The sequence below is a fragment of the Euprymna scolopes genome, chromosome 43 (assembly GCF_053919585.1).
Source record: "Euprymna scolopes isolate OS-2025 chromosome 43, ASM5391958v1, whole genome shotgun sequence".
Classification (NCBI taxonomy): Eukaryota; Metazoa; Mollusca; class Cephalopoda; order Sepiida; family Sepiolidae; genus Euprymna; species Euprymna scolopes.
In genome coordinates, this window is record NC_136524.1 from 24509469 (window position 1) to 24528275 (window position 18807).

Below are 18807 nucleotides of genomic sequence, written 5' to 3' on the forward strand. Positions count from 1 at the left end.
GCGAGAGATAACGAGAGACTCTTTAAGTCCAAACAATTGACCCCTGATTTTGGTAAAACAATTTCACAACTTGCATACATTGTTCAATGCTATACATATTCATAATTTATTTCCAAAATATTATCTGTAAAATATTTGAAACTAGCGGGGGTACCCGGCGTTGCCCGAGTGTTTGTTTCCGGGACGGGGGGGGGAGTTTTAAAAAATGTTATGGTAGGTAAGTAGGAAGGATCAAACCCGGAGTCATGAGTAAAAGTAGGAAAATAAAGTGTGAAAAAAAAAAACAAACAAACAAAAAAACATCTGCAACGTTAACAGTTCGGCCACCAAGAAAAGTCCATTCCAGTTGTTTAGGAAAAAAAAAAAAAAAAAAAAAAAAACGACTACGGTAGGTCGGCGCGAACGTGAAAATATAATGTGAATTGTTCAGCACACTAACCACTACGCCACAGAGCACTGCAGCTTAGTTTAGTGATTTTAAATAACTTCACATGAAAGAACTACGAAGCCAAACCGGTGTTTTCTTCTCAACTGTTCCTTGTGAACGATCCCCAAACGGTGTTAAGTGGTGGCAGGGGGAGGAGGAATTTATTAGAGAGAAAATATTTTACCACTTCCATTGATCTTAACCGATTTTGGCCGTGACTTCTCAGCAGAAAAAGTATAGAAATCTAAGATTATCGAGGAATTTGAGAAATAATAAGCCTATAACACACCTCAGATATTGTTCTGCCGTTTGTGCATATTATATTTGCATGAAATATCTTGATTTTTAATCCTATTAATGTCAAAATCAGACGGAAAAAATGAGTTCATTTTATTTATATAGAAGATAAATAAAAAAAATAATCATCTATAAAATAAAGCTCACCCGTCTGTTTAAATGTATGTATGTATGTATGTATGTATGTATGTATGTATGTATGTATGTATGTATATTATTATCAAACATAGAATAAGATAGAGTGGTCATTTGGTAAGGATGTCAGACAGTTGACTTCCCAAACAACTCCTTTATGGCGAGCTTTCCGAGGGAAGGTGTCTGACTCAAAAGCTTAAAATCAGGTTCAAGGATTGTTTGAGGTCCACCTTGAAAAATGTGAGATGGATGAGAAAACCTGGGAGAGTCTTGTTTTGTGGAGAGTGGAGAAGGACCTCGCAGGGAGGTGTGGGCAAGTTTCAGGCTGAGCGAACCCAGTATGAACGACTGGAGTGATATTCGGAAAGGGAATGTACAAGAAGCAGTTGACGAACTGGAGCGCCAAATTGGTCTGGAGTGTGAGGCGTGCAGGAGATTATGTCTGAGCAGAGCTGAGCTGATAAGCCACCAGGCTACTCATCAGCGCAATGGGCCACAAAACAGTCTTGTGTTGCCAAATTTAATTTGTGTCAACTGCGATCGGACGTGCAAAACAGCAGGCAGTTTGAAGCAACATTTGAATGTTCATAGAAGTGACCATCAAGCACGTGCTGCTAGTCGCGCTCATGTTTGCAGCATGTGTGCCAAAGAATGCTAGAGTTTGGCAGGGCTTAAAAGCCACTTTCGTGCGGCTCATCACTGATCTGTCTCCATGTTTCAATTTTTTATTGCTATATCATGTAATGGCAATATTTGAGAACGAATTTGCTGCCATCATGTATGTATGTATGTATGTATGTATGTATGCCTAAAACTTTTGACAAAGGCGATGGATTTTCACGAGATTGGTATCGTTTTGAAGCTCGACCCTCTGGACGACAAATATCGAAAAATTGGCTAAAGACATTCATTCCTTCACCCTCAACTGGGCACTTCTCTATACGGAAGGGATCACTTTTCTCGCCGATATTTTCGAAAGTCATCCCCTCATTTCGATTGACTAGCCTTAATTTCAACATTCGTCACTTCCGCTTCGGTAATGGGCGCAAGAGCAAAGACGTCACGTTTTTTTTTCTCACGTCCTTTTCCTTTTTAGTGGTTCAAGTTTACCTGCCTACTATCACTGTGTGTGTGCGCTAGCGCGTGTGTGTGTGTGAATGATTTTGAAAAATAAATAAGTAGATATACGAAAATTTTTTAATAAACAGGATCTTCGTTTCTCTGTTTTTATTCATACGTCACATCACTGTACTAGCCGGGTATTTTACATTGCTACAGCCTTTTTATGCACTTTATATGTTTTTGGGTTTTAAAATATATATTACTTTCTTTTTTTTTTTCAGAGCATCAGCACTTTATTTAGTGCTCTGAAAGTTGTCCGTTTACTACGCCTGGGTCGAGTGGTTCGAAAACTTGACCATTACCTAGAATATGGAGCGGCCGTTCTTGTTCTCCTCATTTTAGTCTTTCTACTTTTTGCTCATTGGTTCGCTTGTATATGGTACTCGATCGGGTACAGCGAAGCACAGCAACAGATACCCTACGGGTGGATGATAAAGCTGAGTGAAATTACCAAGAGCCCATTCCACATCAACAAGTCTGCATACGGTAACGACGAGCTCCACGACGGCCCGTCTAAAGATATGCGTTACATGACTTCTTTATATTTTACCTTGTCTTGCATGACAAGTGTTGGATTTGGTAACGTTGCTGCCAACACGGTGAACGAGAAAATATTTGCCACTTTCATGATGATTTGTGGAGGTATGTATTATTTGTTTTCTTTTCAATATCTATTTATAACACACACACACACACACACACACACACACACACACACACACACACACACACACACACACACACACACACACACACACACACAACACACACACACACACATATATTGCTGAACTCTTGATGAGACGGTTCACGTCATCAAAACGTAGATTAATTATCTAATGTTTATATAATTGTAATTATGAAAGCCCTACGTATGTTTTGAGCACTTTTGAAAAGCTATTGGTTCAATACACTTGAACTTAAACATTTTTAACTTTTACTTTTTGGGGTCTTTTGGTAAATATGCAAAGCAATGTTCAGACAGTGAGGCTTTGGGACGCTTCATATAATTTTTAGAATTTACTCAAATGAAGTGTGTTTATTATATATATGTGTGTGTGTGTGTGTGTGTGTGTGTGTATAATATTTTATATATATGTATTGTATATATAATATTTTATATATAAAATATTATATATATAATATTTTATATATGTATTATATATATAATATTTTATATATGTATTATATATATAATATTTTATATATATATATGTATTATATATATAATATTTTATATATATATATTATATATATTTTATATATATATGTATTATATATAATATGTTATATATATATTATATATATATAATATTTTCTATATATTATATATATATTATATATATAATATTATATATATATGTATATATATACTATTATATATATATGTATTATATAGCATCAGACAAAGCCAAACTCTTTGTCAAGAACTTTGCAGCTAATTCTACCCTTTGCGACCAAGACCGCCAACCCCCAATATTTCCTCCTGCATCAGAAAACACGCTATGTGATATACGTATATCTGTACGTGATGTTGCCAAGCTAATCAAAAACCTTGATTCCAGTAAAGCAACTGGCCCTGATGGTATTCCAATTATAGTACTCAAAAAACTTCAACCTGAACTAGCGCCCATACTTACAAAACTGTTTAAACGTTGTCTTAAGGAGAATAGTTTCCCATCTCCCTGGAAAATCTCATCAGTATGCCCTGTATTTAAGAATTCAGGTGATCGCTCATCCCCCTCTCAGTACAGGCCAATAAGTCTCCTGTGCGTCATGAGTAAGTTGCTAGAATCTGTGTTAAATACAGAAGTAATCAAACATCTCAACAAAAATAACCTTCTTAGTGACACTCAATATGGTTTCCGTTCTGCTAGATCTACAGCAGATGTCCTTACAGTTATATCGCATAGGATTAGCAAATCTCTCGACGGTGGCAATCTTTCTAGGGCAATTGCTCTTGACATATCTAAAGCCTTTGATAGGGTATGGCATAAAGGTTTACTTCATAAGATCGCTAGCTATGGTATAGCTGGAAAAGTCTTCTCAATTATTAAATCATTTCTTTCTGATAGGTTCATAAGAGTAGTAGTTGAGGGGCAAAAATCAGAAGCTCTCAGTATTAATGCCGGTGTCCCTCAGGGATCCATCCTGGGCCCAACTCTTTTCCTGATCTACATTAATGATCTTCCAAATCATATCCTTACATCATTTGTAGACATTTATGCTGACGACACTACCATTTATGGTACCACATCTAAGACAGTAAACGAGCAAGTACTCTCCAATTCTCTCTCCTCTGATCTTGAGCATGTAGTACAATGGGGAAAGGAGTGGCTGGTTACTTTTAATGCATCTAAAACCAAGCTTCTCTCTTTACATCATCAACATTTTAATCCACATTTGTCATCAATTGAAATGAATGGCTCTCGTCTTCAGGAGGCCTCAAGTTTTGACAAGCTTCTGGGCTTGACCATTACTCCTGATCTTAAATGGAACACGTATATCAAATCTGTTGCCAAGGCCGCTGGAAAAATGGTGGGATCTTTCTATCGATCCAGTAGATATCTCACTGCTGATGCTATTCTCTATCTATATAAGAGCCAGGTACGTCCAAGGATGGAATACTGTTGCCACATCTGGGCAGGAGCTGCTAGAAAGGACTTGTCCTGCCTTGATAGAGTTCAAAATAGACTTCGTAGCCTCGTAGGAGATGTCCTTTTCTCCTCCTTACAACCTCTATCTCACAGAAGAGATGTTGCGAGTTTGTCTCTGATGTATCGTTATTTTCATGGAAAGTGTTCAACTGAGCTTCAATCTATGGTCCCCTCTCGCCAAACTTTCACAAGAAACACTCGTCTAGCTGTAAACACTATCAATAATTTCCCCCACTCTTTATCTGTGCCTAAACCTAAACATAGATTCCATGAACAAAGCTTCTTTCTTAGAACTGCACGCCTGTGGAATTGTCTTCCGTTTTCCTGCTTTCCGGCTGACTACAATATGGTTGTGTTCAAGTCTAAGGTAAATAAGTTCTTGATGAGCCGTTCCATATAAGTTATTAAATTTACCAAATTTTCATTACTAATGATTACTATATTGACCAACTTCTACTGTACACTCTTTAACCCTTATCCTTGAGTGGCCTCTGGGCCTTGATAATGTGGTGATGCCTTTGTAAAAAAAAAAAAAAAAAAAAAAAAAAATATATAATATTTTATATATATATATTATATATATAATATTTTATACATATATATTATATATATAATATTGTATATATATATATATTTTATATATATAATATTTTATATATATATAATATTTTATATATATATAATATATTATATATATAATATATAGATTATTATTATTTTAGATATATATATTATATATATATATATATATAATATTTTATATATGTATATATATGATATTTTATTTATATAGACAAATATAACATAGATGCTACACTGAACATGCTAATTTTTCTCACAAATGGTCGGTAAGGACCAAAAGTCTTCTTCAGGCGACGCTTGTGTACACGTTAAGAAGTTTGGTTCTTGACTGAAGAAATAGAGGAGATATTTAAAAAATAAAAAATAAAATAAAATAAAAACTTTAAAATCAGAAGGAGTGGGTGGGAGTTAACTGACATTTTAAAATATTATATTTTGCTTTTTTTTATTGAGCACTCTTAATAACCTCGTTTTAATTCACGAGTTTTCCCTCCTGAATACTTTCTACTTGGTATATATAAATATAAATTCGTATTCCTGTTTGTTTGTTTGTTCACAATTTGATTAATATATACAAAGGCTCTTTACTTTACTCTTTCATTTATTTCCATATATATTATGATTCTTGCAAAATATACAATTAATGGATCATCTCATTTGCATATTGCATTAAGAAAAATCAATTTTATTAAAGAGCGGTATCTTAGTTAATGTTTCTAGCGAGAGAATAGTTTTAAGTGTTCTATTTAAAATTGTTATTTTATCAATTTTAAATAATAATTATATTGATAACATCTTTAATTTAATTTATTTGGAATTATTATTCCAACATCGATTTTTAAAAAACTTTTTTAGAGTTATTTGCCTCTAGAAACTTCGGAACAAACAAACAAACAAACTCTTCACCAAATAAAACAATTTGGTAATCTCAATATGTTTCTAGCTTGACAAAATAAATCCGTGTAGATAGGAAAATATTTGGCTTTTATTGTTTATTATAAAGATTCAAACAGACAAACAAAAAACACGAAAAAACTGAAAAGATTTCATTTGTTTTTATTATTATTCTTTAAACAGCTATGCAGAAATCGGTAAAGTTTTACGATGTGAAAAAAAAATAAATATCTACTGCCCTCTCCCCTCTAAATTCCACAATTTACACTTTTTTCACGTTAATCTCATCAATTACAAATTTTACTTTCTAATTAAATATAGGTAAATTTTTACGACGTGACGCAGCATCGTTTAAACCCTAAAAAATGAAGGTCTACTTTTTTTTTGCCTAATACGTTTAAATATCCTTTATAAATAATATGTAAGAAAACTTTTGAAAAAAAAAAAAGAAAGAAAATATGACATTTTAGAGTGGGGAATGACCTTTCTATATAAATTTAACGTAAAATGAGCACCCACTTTTTGGCCACCAAGCGTTCAACAAGACGTCACCTCTAGCATTTTTTCAATCTTGGCGATCGGGCCGGGGATGGGGCAAAACATGTCAAATACAATTTGTTTGTTTTTTTGGGGGGGGGAATTATATTTGAAACAAATTAAGGATGCCTTTAATTAATTTTTATGAGACATTCTGTACTTTCACCTAACAATTTCATAAACAAATCGAACTCCAAAATATGACAAATTCAATTTTTTTGTGGAGGAGGATTACATTAGAAACATAAAATGACAAAAAAATTCACATGATTGTTTTTTGGAATTAATTTTGGTATATCTTCATTTTTTAGGGGTTCTGCCTACTTGGCTAATGTTTTTTTTTCTTGCCATCGCACGGGCATTCGCTGCTATTTTTATTCAAAAAAACTTTGTTTTTAATTATTTTGGGGTGGGTGGGTTGGGGGTTCTTTCCAGTGCTCAATATTCGGAGAATAGTTTCTTCTCTTTGTATTCGAAATATCTGGTAGAGAGGGTATCACATACTTTTTTTTTTTTGCGATTACATTTACATGTTTTTATCGTTCTTTTATTTTTGTAACTGTTGTGGGGGGTATTCACGTTGCCCATGATGAAAATGATTAGTATAGAAGGGGTGTTCCAAATTGAACTTCATGTCAACCCAGGCAACGTTTACTTTATATAATATTATTTATTTTATTCATCTTTTTGTTTTATTTATTTATTTATTTTATTTTCGCTTTACGACTATTTTATATTCATTCATTTCGTATTATTATATATTATTTTATTTTTTGTGATGTTTTGGAAAATAAATGGATATGTGAAGATAAAAGAAAAAAACTCTACAAGACCTCCTTTCGTTTGTCCATTTTTGTTCACGCGTCACATTACTTTAACAGCCTGTTTCCTGCATTGCTATAGCCTTCTTTTGCATCTTCATGATTCAAGCAAACTACCTTTCGCTTATATATATATGCGGCAATTCGAAGTCGGGAATTTGGACGGAATTTCGAACGCATTTCTTTATTTACTTCACGAGGATAGCATGCTCTCGTTCGCTTGCACGAATATCAGGCATTTAAAGTTATCCGCTAAATTCAGCAAGTTTTCCCCGTTTTTAGAAAATTATTTTACTCTTAAATTATGTTTTCTATTTACCCGTTTTTTTGTTTGTATTTTTAAAAAAAAAATTCTTGCTCTTTTCCCGTTTTTAAACAATTGTTACTTTTCCCTGTTTTTAGGCAAGTCTTGATTCTCCTTGTTTTTAGAAATCTTGTTCTTACCCATTTTTGGACAATTCTTGCTTTCCACCATTTTCGGACAATTCTTTCTTTCCACCGTTTTTTGGACAATTCTTGCTTTTCACCGTTTTTGGACAATTCTTGCTTTCCACCGTTTTTGGAAAATTCTTGCTCTTCATTGTTTTTAGATAATTGTTACTTCCCCCCCCCCTGTTTTTAAACAATTCTTGCGTTTCCCTGTTTTTAGAAATCTTGTTCTTCCCCGTTTTTAGACAATTCATCCTCGTATCTTATCTTTCGAAACAATAAAATGCTCAGGAAAAGGTAAGTTTGTTCAAAAATTTAGTTAATTTGTTCTGCTATTGATTAATCTAATTTAACTCGCCATTACTAACGATTTCTTCCTTACAAGTTTATTACTAACGAAAACACGATCCTATTTGCTAAACAAATGTTGTATAATGCAAGTCTGAATTTTTTAGATGAGATGTGAATGTTTGTATTGTTTTGGTTAATCGAACAATTATTCTCATCTTGAGTGTTATTGGCACAACGCTTCGGTCGTTGTAACCTACGACCTTCATCGGGTGTGACATCCATGTTTCCTTGTTTCTACTAAGGAAAAGAAGGGTTAGCTCTGCATCGCAAGAATTCGGACCGTGGGTTTGAGGGTGTGTTCGTAAATCATAAAGAAACTTTAATCTTCAGGGTCTTTTTTTCTTCTTCTGTTTTTTACATAGGCATAACCACTTATCAAGGCCCAGAGACCACTCGAGGATAAAGGTTAAGAGTGTACAGTAGTCAATTGGACAATATAGTAATCGTTAGTAATGGAAATTCGGTAAATTTGTTAACTTCAGTGGAACGGCTCATCAAGAACTTGTTTATGTTGGACTTGAAGACAATCAGATTGTAGTCAGCTGGAAAGCAGGAAAACGGAAGACAGTTCCACAGGAGTGCACTTCTAAGAAAGAAGCTTTGTTCATGAAATCTACGTTTAGGTTTAGGCACAGATAAAGAGTGGGGGGAATTATTGGTAGTGTTTTCAGATAGACGAGTGTTTCTTGTGAAATTTTGGCGAGGGGGGACCATAGATTGAAGCCCAGGCGAGCATTTGCCATGAAAATAACGATAAAGCATAGACAAACTCGCAGCATCTCTTCTGTGAGATAGAGGTCGCAGGGAAGAGAAAAGGACATCTCCTACGAGGCTACGAAGTCTATTTTGAATTCTCTCAAGGCAGGACAAGTCCTTTCTAGCAGCTCCTGCCCAGATGTGGCAAGAGTACTCCATCCTTGGACGTACCTGGCTCTTATATAGATAGAGATTTGCATCAGCAGCGAGATATCTACTGGATCGATAGAAGGATCCCACCATTTTTCCAGGGGCCTCGGCAACAGATTTGATGTACGTGTTCCATTTAAGACCAGGAGTAAAGGTCAAGTCCAGAAGCTTGTCAAAACATGAGGCCTCCTGAAGACGAGAGCTATTCATTTCAATTGATACCAGATGGGGATCTAAGATATTTTTAGGGCTTTCTTATGACTTTCTTTATGATTTACAGACACACCTTCAAACCCAAGGCCCGAGTTCTTGCATTGCAAAGCTAACCCGTCTCTTTTCCTTAGTAAAGACAAGGAAACATGGATTTACCACCCGAGGAAGGTCGTAGGTTTCAACGACCGAAACGTAGTTCCAATGACACCCAAGATGAGAATAATTGTCCGAGTAACCAAAGCAATACAAATTGTTGTATACCTGAATCTACAGGATAATTAGAAGTTTTGTGTGTGTGTGTGTGTGTGTGTGTGTGTGTGTGTGTGTGTGTGTGTGTGTGTGTGTGTGTGTGTGTGTGTAGGGGGTTACTATCGAGGTCACCGTTTATCAAGTTCAAGCGACACTTGAGGATAAGACCTAACGAGAATGCCAACTGAAAAATATGAGGAATTCTATTGAAAGTACTGATATTTATAAATGGTATGAACTGCATTTGATTATATTGTAAATTTGTTGACATTAGATTTGCAGAACGCCAAGTTGTAATCAGTAGGGAAACAGTCCCACAGTAATGTCTTCCTCAAGTAGAAAACTCCTGTAAAGAAGCTACGCCCATGGAAATCCCCCCATCTGCCGCTAGGCACTTGCAGATATAAAGAAAACGCCGTTTTTGGATAATTCTTAATCTCCGCTGGTTTTAAATAATGATGACTTTCCAGAATAGCCAACAAAAAAAGGAGTGAAAAAAAAACAAAAAAAAAAAACACACACACACACACTCCCACGCAAAACAAATAAATGTTACCAATAGCAAAATATTTATCTTGTCTTTCGTAACGTTTATTTGTTTTTTACCCCCTTTTTGCTTCATTAGCTATTCTGGAAAATTATTGAAAAATCTTTATTTTTCTTTGTTGCAAAAAAGACGAATTCTTGCGATGAATGTTTTACAAGGATAAACCAAAGACAGTCGCCAATACATTGTAGTGTAGACTGCACTATAAGTAATCTACTGTTAATTTTATAAAATTATTTTTAATCAAAGTTTAAAATGCAAAAGTCAAGTATAATGTTTCAATTTTGTGCTCTAAACAGAAACATTCATTTCTTATCAAAATTCCTACTGCTGATATTATATGCCGGCCCTTCTGCTTGTGCAGTGACAAAACTTCTCAAATGCACTTGTGATGTTAGGCTGTATAAAAGTGCTAACTTTGGTCAAAATCGGAATATTAATCTATATTCTTTAATCAGATTTTTTTGTTGATTATCGATTTTCAATATTTATCGGAGGCATTCTGATACGAAACCTATCTAAGAACACTCCTGCACATAAAGTACATTCGTATGAAATTTCCAAAATCTCCGCCCAGCTGTTTCAGAATCCATAGGGAACGAACTTACACACGCACACACATACACACAAACATACGCACACATAAAATGCTTTTTATATGTACATATAGATATATATAGAGAGGGAGAATTTTTTCTCATGGAAATTCTGTTATTTTAAGTACACAGAGGAAGAAAGAAAAAATATCGATAGTGGTTGTAACTAGATGAGTTTTTGCTGTGAATGCTTTACAAAAGGGGACCATATAATAATGATGCGGTAGAGAGAGACTAGCAAAGTCTCTGCTGTGAGAAAGGGTCTGTCGAGAAGGGAGTAGGCCATCTGCCACTAGATTTCAAGATCGATTTTGTACTCTGTCAAGGCAAGAAAGAGTGCACTAAGCAGCATCTCTCTTCAGATGTGCCAGTAGAATTCCATCTTTGAACATATCTAACTCTTATAGAGATAGATTTGATTTGGTTATTTTGTTTTTTGTCATATCAACCCTTTTTAGGTTATTTAATGCCGACTTCAATAATTTTGGTAAAAGATTTTGTGCTTCACGTTTTTCAAATCTTTCATGATGTTTGGTTTGGTTGCTTTGTTTTTTTTTTGTCAGAAAATGCTAATGCCAAATCAAATACTTCCGTAAAAAACAATTTTTATACTTCAAGTTCTTTGTATCTTCGTGGTGTTTAGTTTGGCTGTTTTGTAGAGAAAGAATCTCTCTCTACCCCATTTTATTCTTTTTTTTTCTTTTCCTACCAGTCTTTTTCATTTCTTACCGGTTTCTTTTCCGCCCTTCTGTTTGTCTGTCAGTCTGTCTGTCTGTCACACACACACGCACACAATCCTGCGCGTGCGCGCCCACACACACACACACACACACACACACACACACACACACACACACACACACACACACACACACACACACAAACTTCCAACTGGTTTCTCTCTCGCCCTTCTCTTTCTCTCACACGCACGCACACACACACACACAGAAATTCTCTTTTTCATACACACACAATCGCACACATATACGCACACACAGAAACTCTCTTTCTCCCCCCCCTCTCTCTCTCTCACACACACACACTTTTTTCTTTTGTCTCTTCTATTTTCTCACTTCTACAGTCTCTCTTTCTCTCATTTGCAGCCAGTCTCTTGCTCCATCTTTTATATCATCCGTTTGAATTATACTCTTTTTCATCTTCATCAAACCAACCTCGCACCTCACCTGTCTCTCATTATAAATTGTTACTCAGTATCACCTGCCGAAGGCTACTATCTATTGTTTGACCTCAGACCTTAAAAGTTCAAGGTTCAGCTTAGTGCTAATCCGACCTTCGTTTTTATTGCAATAATATGAGACAAGTGTAATGACTAAATTGGGCATCAATAACATAATAACACAAATGTTACCAGCGTGATTCATGGAAATTCCACGGTGGTATCTTTCATTTGTTGCTTATTACTGCCATGCTGAAAGATATTTCCATTCTAAGGACATCCGGTGAGAAGGGAGACTTCACGATATTATAATACCATCTTTGGATAGAACAGATGCTACACGTTAATCTTAGCCTGAAAATAAAAAAAAAGGTATTTTAGTTTGAGTTTCACGTTCGACACAACAGTGTCATCAAATTAATTGTAAAAAGAAAATACTTTTTCTTGCATTGCATCTTCTGTTATCGAGCAATGGGGTTATCCCATCTTTTGAAAAAGAGATGGAGGATGATGATGATAATATAGGCATTCCGGCATATTCCTCGAGACATGTCATTGTTGCGTTACTTCCCCTGTTTTCTAGACGGTGGTAGATGATTTGATGTTCTCGATGAAAGATCTTCCAACAGATATTTTAACTGAAGAAATTTATTACATTCTTAAACGAATTATTATTATTATTATTATTATTATTATTATTATTATTATTATTATTATTATTATTATTATTATTATGGTACTTGTACAAACATTAAAAAATGAAAATATCGAAAAAATGTTATATTTCATGCATCCGTTATGGAACGAAGTTTTTCGAAAAAAAAATTTCACTTAATTTCATCAAGTAGTTTTTTTTTTATAGTGAAAAAACAATTTGTTATGATACCGAGCAAAAGGTTCGATTCTTAGGAAGAAAAGCTAGAATTAAAGATGGGGAGGGAGTGTCGGCGCTTTACATTGAGTTATCTCCCCGAGGCGTGTTCAACAAATTCCATAATGGCTGACTTCAACGCACTCTCATAAGAATGTGTTTTTCCGCTGTAAAAAAAGATCTACTCGGTCCGGTCAAATTAAATGAAATTTATTTTTAGATCTTCAATCGGATACGTACAATATAACCTTTTGTCGATATTTTCATTTTTGAATGTCTTCATTAAACTGTACAAGTACCATTATTATTATTATTATTATTATTATTATTATTATTAGTAGTAGTAGTAGTAGTAGTAGTAGTAGTAGTAGTAGTAGTAGTAGTAGTTTGGCGTAAGAATGATACTTTTCCGTAAAAAATATGTTTATTTACTTTTACGAATGTGTCACATAAAAAAGAAAGTTTACTTAAAAAATAAAAATCACACATTTCTAAAACAAAAGTAAGAATTGTTCACATTAAAACGTTAATAATAAATAATGAAAAATAATATTATAATATTACATATCAAAATACATAATATATGTTGAAACACTTGCTCGTCTAACAACTCTATCTGTAGATGAATTTAGACAAGTGAGTGCTTCAAGCTGTGATTCAAACCCCAACTGCTTAGACAGCAGTCGGGTTTGAATCCCTATCCTACTCTATTACTCTTGCTACAAAATAAATCAAACTACAATGCTTATACATATTTTACGTTTACATTATCGACAACAACAGTGCCCAATTCTATTTTTCCTGAAGGAATATACTTTATGCTAACTGGCAGCCGTTTATTTCCTTACTAGAGATCTCAACCCATGAGTGCAATACAAAAGCCTGTACTTGTGTGTCTAAGTGTTATAAAAGAAAGAAATCTGATATGTAAGTTTCATCTACATGTAGCGCTTGAGTGGAATGCTTGTCCACTTCTGACTGACCCCCTTCTTCTTCCATTGATGTCCATTGATAGCAATGCTGCAATGATCAGCTCTTGATGATGGCCACTCAACCATCCACTTAGCCTTTCTCTGTCAATTTCTCTGCCCGGGCACCAAGCTACCATGAAGAAAAAATAGTAATAATAAATAACAATATTGAGAATTAGTCAGCCATTGACTTATTTATGTGCTCCCCCCATGTTAATTCGATGACGCAAAGCGACGCTGGAGTGTATTTTTCTGGGCACAAGCCAAGATAGGATTATATGGAAAATCAGCTGTTGCCTAGGTAGCAAGACCACCTCTTCTTGACCCAAAGAACAGTGAAATCGCAAGAGTTGCTGGGGTTGGGACTTCATGCAATCACAAACTGATTTTGGGACCCCTGCTCCAAACTCCTGAGGGGGTTTCTCTAAAAATGAAGATATCCCCACGATGTGGAGGAGATTAGCCAACCATTGACTTATTTATGTGCTTCCCCAGCTTGCATGAAGATTCACTTATGCAAAGCAACTCTGGAGTGTCTTTTATATGGAGGTTTAGGATTATATGTTCTGTGTAGCAGGACAATGTCTGCCCTCTCCACAGCACTAATTGATCCTAAGAAATGGAAGGGCGTGTACATTTTGGGATTAGTGATATTACACGAGTTGCTGAGACAGGATTGCATATAATCGCAAACTGACTTTGGGGCTCCTACTTTAAATTTTTCCTAGAGGGTTACTCCTGAGACCGTTTCTCTAAAAAACAAGATATCCTCACAAGGTAGTGGATTTTTTAAAACTTTTATTCAGCCCAAACAAAGCATATGTCTACTGAGACATAAGCGGTCAGCAATAAACTAATCACTTCTCAAAGAGAGACTCTAAAGGCGAAAAGGGTAGATTTCTTAAAACTGAGGAGAAATCCTTAGTTTGATAGAAGCAAAGCTACTGTCAGACTGATCATTGAGGACGTATCCCTCTCAAACTACTTAAACTCACCTACTTAAACTACTTATAAAATCTCCAATGATACATGATTTTACCTACATTTTTTTAAAATAAGGAATCATCATCATCATCATCATCATCATCATCATCATCATCATCATCATCATCATCATTATTATTGGTTTAACGTCCATTTTACTTTCTGGCGTTGGGCGACTTTTAAAAACTAAATTCCAAACTAAACTATCCATGTTTAAACATTAATCGTCTCGTCAAGAGTTCAATGATAGCTAATATAATTAAAGAAAAGCTAATATAATTAAAAAAAAAGTATTAGCAAAGATGACATTTGGCAATCTGACACCAATTAAAATATATCATTTAGTGTCTAGACAGGTCACTTCCACCTTCCCACTAATATATTTGTCAGCTGCACACGAAATCTTCCACCGCTGGTAGTAATGATAAAATACTAAATATTTATTGATTCTAAGCCACCAGTAAAACTAAAATCTATATATCGCCCCCCCCCCTACAAGTGTGTTTTTACATTTGAGAAAATATATGCACCTTTAACATGCGTTTTTATGGTAATCGGTTAAAATAACAACTGTATAGTTAAATATTTAGAGATATATAAAGAATTGGAATCGGAATCAGTAATTGTATTGGAATTGAGAAAATATTGAAATCGTCCCATCATTTATATATATATATATATATATATATATATATATATATATATATATATATATATATATATATATACTAGCAATCGGTGCCCGGCGTTGCCCAGGTGTTTTGAGGTTAATGCTGAGAAAAAAAACGGTCAATTTTTTTAAACTTTAAGTTAGATCCATGTCCAAGGAATCTATATCTATAATATCACGTGTTTAGACCCAAAATTGTAGGAGGAGCTTGGTAGAGTTCTCAAAGGTCAAATCGTTTGATAGCGAGGCCAAATTTCACGAATTTGGCCTTTTTTTTAAAGCAGTTTGGCCTTCAAAATTTCTGTTTGGCCTTTTTCTTCACCGATGAAATCTGGAGACGCGACGGGAATTTTCGGCTAAAAAATGTTGTTACTATGCACATCTATGCATTGAAATACAATTTGTGGCAAAATTTCAGGAAAAACTAATGGATGGTTCTCTCGCAATAGTCCGGACAATTCGCTAAATTATCTCGTCAAAACCTTAAATCTCGAATTTTTGTGCATTTTTTTTGGGGGGGGGGGCTAATTTGGCATAATAGTGTCCATTTAATAGTATTATCTTGAAAAAATAAAAAAATAAGGAAAATTACCAAAAAAAAACAAACAAGAACAACAAAAGTGTGCCGTATTTTTAAAAGTTTTAATGCATTGTTTTTATTTGCTTTTTTTATTTCATCGGTGAAGAAAAAGGCCAAACAGAAATATGAAGGCCAAACTGCTTTAAAAAAAAGGCCAAATTCGCGAAATTTGGCCTCGCTATAAAAAAAAAAGGGGGGAAATCCCCCTACTTGAACTTTCTGTTTAATTAATAATGACTCGCTTGTAGCGTTGATTTTTTTCTTGTTTCGCTATAAAAAAATAACTACTTGATGAAATTACGTGATTTTTTCTGTAGGAAAACTTTATCCCATGACGAGTACGTACAATATATATTTTTTTAAATATTTCCATTTTTTAATGTCAATGGAAAACTGCACAAGTACCCAAACCCGAAATGTAAAGACCACGAGTGAAGGCGCTTTTTTTTTTTTTTTTGGTTTAGTTTCATAATGGCGGCCGTGATGTCGGAGGTTCGATTGTTAGATTGTAAGTTTCGTATTTTTTTAATTTGTAAATCGCAAGTTGGGAAAAAATTAAACCCTTCCAAGATGGACAATAAATAAAGCCATAATATTTTATGGTAAAGTTAAGAGCCTACGAACCATAGTTTTTTAGGAGATGTGATTATTGGATTAACCAATCAGAAATCGTCTGTGGCACACACATCTCTGTTTTTATAGATATATAGAAGATATATATATATATAAATCCAGGCTTGAGCTATTCAAAAGTAGGAACTAATGAACTCAACAAGTTGTTAGGTAGTGCTCGATAACAAGATCCAAATATTTTTTTATTATTTATTAGAAACTAAACAGTTACATTTGGTTGCTACAAACAGCCATTTGTTTCAGTCAATGAGACATCATCAGGCAACCCAGATCCAATTATTATTAAAGCTCCCTCACCGGTGAACACTTTTCTACGTTGGTTTGTTAACCAGTAAACACAGAAAGGATACATTTTCAGATAGTTCTGGGTCGCCTGATGAAGTCTCATTGACTGAAACAGATGACTGTTTGTAGCGACCAAATGTAACTGTTCACCTTCTAATAAATAATAATAATAATAATAATAATAATAATAATAATAATAATAATAATATATATATATATATATACATTATATATATATATATATATATATATATATATATATATATATATATATATATATATATATAACCGGGAGGTAAAATATCAGGTTGAGAAAGTGGTGCAGCAGTCTATCCTTTTCTCGATCGTAGATGAGACTCTCTTAAGCCGTGGTAGGCAACCCATCTAGTGATGGCGTCATGATAAAAAATAGCCTTGATAGTCCTGATGAAGCATCAAATATTCAGCTACCAACAAGATTTCAATTATATTACAAACTTGTGTAGCGCAATCTCAGCTGCAACCGCACTGGATGGATATATATATATATATATATATATATATATATATATATATATATATAGATATAGATATATATATATATATATAACAACAATAAAATTATATTCATACCGGTAGATACACATATATTGAAATATATAAGATATACTAAAACATTAAAATGGTCAGTTGCGAAGAGAAAATTATGTTCTTAACTTCTTTACTAACTCAGTGTCGGGCCAAGATCAAAGTGTACTATCTGTTCTTCAGATGTTGCACTTAAATTTCTTGTTCTCTCTTAGTGGAGGGGAAATCCTTCACGACTGAAACAATTTTTAATTTTTGTTCCGTTTCTCCTCGATAAAAAAAAAACGACCCTGGTGTCTAACTCTGTCCCGTGGGGGAGGCATTGCAAATAGGAAGTCAGTGTTTGTTAGAAAAAGAACTTTAATGGAACATTCGAATATTTATGTATTTAATATAGAGTTTAAGTGTTAGCCTCAGGTACGAGGTCCCGTTATTTCTGTAGGCTTCAACTGAAGGAGAATGGAACAAAAACAAAGATATACTATAACATATGGTCAATTGTGGAAAGGAAAATTATGTACTTAACGTCTTTAGTAACTCAGTGTTTGTTAGATCAATAACTTTAATAGAATATTTGAATGTTCATGTACCTCATATAGAGTTCAAGTGCTATCCCCAAGGTAGAGGGACCCTTGATTTCTGCGAACTTAGGCTGAAGAAAAACAAAGTGAAAATGCATGCAAGAAATGCGTATTAATTTACAATGCAGATTTAACAGTGGCCTAATTGTTAATTCTAAGCTTAAATTCTTTAAGATTGAATTAGTATTCACTAAAGATATCAATTCTCTCTAAAAAAAAAAAATCGAAAGAAACAACCACAGATCTACATATAAGCATATGGATATACATACTCCTACACACACACACACACACACACACACACACACACACACACACACACACACATATATATATATATATATATATATATATATATATATATATATATACATGAGTGTGTGTGTGTATATATATATATATGTGAAATCACAAGTATAACCATATAACAAAACTTGATAGTTTTTATTAATTCATTAATATTTTAATTTCTTACTAGTGTTATTAAATTACTAGATTTTTTAGCTCAACTCCCCACTAAAAGTATTTAACTTAATTCAGTCACCTCTATTAAGGAAACAAACATTAGATTCATATCAAGTCGGAGGTTTCAAATTCCACAATAGAGATGTTTTTCTATATAGTGACTTCACTATGTTATTATCATATATATCCAGAGTAAACTGTTCAGAGTGCCTACAGTTAATACCTATTTCATCTCTTTGATTCAACAATTTATCTTTAAA

General features: G+C 34.0%; 1 protein-coding gene across 1 annotated transcript in view; it reads left to right on the forward strand.

Annotated features, from left to right (window-relative positions):
* LOC145268400 (voltage-gated delayed rectifier potassium channel KCNH1-like) overlaps positions 1-18807 on the forward strand; it is a 186086-nt gene that overhangs the window by 96419 nt on the left and 70860 nt on the right. Inside the window, exon 6 of the mRNA XM_080123962.1 lies at positions 2203-2623. Coding sequence (XP_079980088.1) covers positions 2203-2623 — 421 coding nt within the window. The remainder of the gene's footprint in view (positions 1-2202; positions 2624-18807) is intronic.